General features: G+C 39.2%; 1 protein-coding gene across 1 annotated transcript; it reads left to right on the top strand.

Moving 5' to 3' along the window:
- The first annotated feature begins 456 nt into the window (after nucleotides 1-456).
- On the top strand, nucleotides 457-1,281 carry LOC121810755 (uncharacterized protein K02A2.6-like). The gene has a single exon (XM_042211495.1). It carries the CDS (start codon nucleotides 457-459, stop codon nucleotides 1,279-1,281), a length of 825 nt encoding a protein of 274 aa, XP_042067429.1.
- Nucleotides 1,282-2,786: the final 1,505 nt, after the last annotated feature.

Genomic DNA, 2,786 nt, shown 5'->3' with positions numbered 1-2,786 from the left:
CGATGAGCAAGTATTGCAAGTGGAAGCTCGGGAAACATATGTGCCATGGTTTGCTAGCTTGGCAAACTATATTGTCGCGGGTATTGTGCTAGAAGGGTTGTCGTCTAACCAAAAGAAGAAATTTTTTAGTGATACCCGCATGTATGTTTGGGAAGATCCATTTCTCTTCCGTATTTGTAGTGATGGAGTGATTCGAAGGTGCGTTGGAGAGCATGAGCATCTTCAGATTTTATCTGCTTGCCATGATTCTGAGTATGGCGGCCACTTTGGAGCACGTAGAACTGCATTTAAAGTGCTCTAATCCGGATTCTTTTGGCCATCTATCTTCAAGGATGCTAAAGCCTATGTAGAGAGATGTGACAGTTGTCAAAGAACCGGGAATATCTCTTGGAGGAATGAAATACCGATGAACAATATCCTGAGGTGGAGCTCTTTGATGTTTGGGGATTAGATTTCATGTGGCCTTTTCCCAAGTCTAATGGGAAGCAATATATCTTAGTCGCGGTGGACTACGTTTCTAAGTGGGTAGAGGTTGAGGCATTGCCTACCAATGATTCTAAAGTGGTGTTGATATTCATCAAGTCGCACATCTTCAACTGCTTTGGAACACCCCGATCTATCATTAGTGAGGGAGGTACTCATTTTTGCAATAAGTTGTTTGCAAACCTCATTGGAAAATATGGTGTTCAACATAAAGTTGCTACCCCTTATCATCCCCAAACAAGTGGTCAAGTGGAAGTCTCTAATCGTGAGATTAAAAGAGTTCTTGAAAAGGTGGTGAAGCCATCGCAAAAAGATTGGTCTCAAAAGCTAGATGATGCCTTGTGGGCGTATCGAACGGCTTATAAAACTCCTATTGGGACTTCCCCTTACAAGATGGTATTTGGAAAGGCATGTCATTTGCCGGTTGAGCTTGAGCATAAAGCTTATTGGGCCTTGCAAAGCTCAATTTGGACTATGATGCTGCAAACCGAGAAGAGAATGTTTGACATGAATGAAATGGATGAGTTTAGGCTTCATGCATATGAGAGTGTTGATCTCTACAAGGAGCGTGCTAAGAGGATACATGATGCAGCCGTTAAGCCTCGTCATTTCCATGAAGGACAGCTGGTCCTTTTATACAACTCTCGGCTGAAACTGTTTCCGGGCAAGCTTAAGTCAAGATGGTGGGGTCCTTATGTGGTGCACAAGGTGTATCCCTATGGTGTTGTTGACATCCGGGATCCCAAGAATGATGTTGTGTGGAAGGTTAATGGCCAAAGGTTGAAGTCTTACATATGAGGAGAAAGCAAAATGAAACCAAAGGAGGTGATCACACTAGATGATTTGCAAGTGTAGACCGAGGATGAGGAAAGTCGAGCCAACGACTATAAACAAAGGCGCTGATTGGGAGGCAACCCAAGTTTTTTATTTTCTTTTATTTTTATTTTCATATGTTGGAGGTTTTGTTTGCTCAATTCTTTCCTCTAACATTTATTTTGAATTGAGTGTTTCTTTTTGTGTGTTTTGTTTTTGTTTGTTCTGTGTAGGAGCAACATGGAGATAGGACTCACATTAGAGCTTATGAGGAAGCACACTTACAAAGAAATATACACCCACCTTCCCACCCGAATGCACTATGTGAAGGAACTGGCAGCGGAAACGATCATGAATTTAAATCGAACAAATGAATCACAAAAAAATCAGATCTATTTAGGAGATTATTTAGACAAAATCTATTCGTGAAATTTACACATGTATCATGCTTACAACTTGAATTGATCATGCTTTAAGTATAATTGAAACCTAAAACATGCTGTTCTACGGAGCAGAAATAATACCTTATTAATTCTCCAAAGAATTAATGATGGCTAGCGACTTCTCCACGTGACACTTTGAATACTAGACCACAGATCTTCTCTCTGGTTCCCGAACTGTACTCCAATATCAGTGTGGGCTGATCTCACCGGAATACTAGGACTTAAATAAAGAAGACAGAAATTCTACTCCACGGAGGAGAGGAAAAATCGCCCAACACAAAAATGGGGGGGGGGCGAAAATTTAGAAATAAATTGTGTTATTTTCTGTCTCCTTTATTCTCCTATTTATATTAAGTTCCTTTTGGGCCCAGACAGGGATCTATGGAAGGTTTTGGATATGGGCTCATCCAATTTACTTTTTACTAATTAGATTGAACCCATAATTTAATATAAGCTTTAATTGGAATATTACGAGCAACCACTACAGAAGTAATATTGAACTCTCCCCATCCAAATCCGAAATTATAAGTAATCCGGGTTTCTGTTTTAACTTTCATTTCATGTGCTTAAGATAAAAATGTCCATTAATTAATTAATGCCTGTTTTGGACTTATATAATTAACTTCTTATTAATTCCAAGAGTGGACTTAGCATGAAACACTTATTTATTATTCTTAGAGTAATCAAACTCCAACTAGCTAGATTCCGAATAATAAAACCTTGTTTCGCGCTCCTCTTGAGGACATTATCAAACGAGACTCACCTCGCGCACGATTCAATATAATAGCAATCCTAACACCGCTAGATATTGATCACCACTACCCAATATATCAGGATTATTGGGTTACGAAAAACCCGCACAATTTGATAAGTCAAAGTAATGCATAATCAATACCGTATGCTCAATGCTAACCTACATTGATTAAGAAACAAATATTTATCAAGACCTCGCCTTTCAGTAGATAGCACAAAGACAAGTCTTGCTGTTAGATCCGTTCAGTGCTTTACCACACCAATGTCATCTTATTTCAGTAAGGCTTAGAAATA

Source organism: Salvia splendens, chromosome 7 (assembly GCF_004379255.2).
Source record: "Salvia splendens isolate huo1 chromosome 7, SspV2, whole genome shotgun sequence".
NCBI classification, from domain to species: Eukaryota; Viridiplantae; Streptophyta; class Magnoliopsida; order Lamiales; family Lamiaceae; genus Salvia; species Salvia splendens.
Note: the sequence above shows the minus strand (reverse complement) of the source record. Positions and strands in the feature narration are given on the sequence as shown.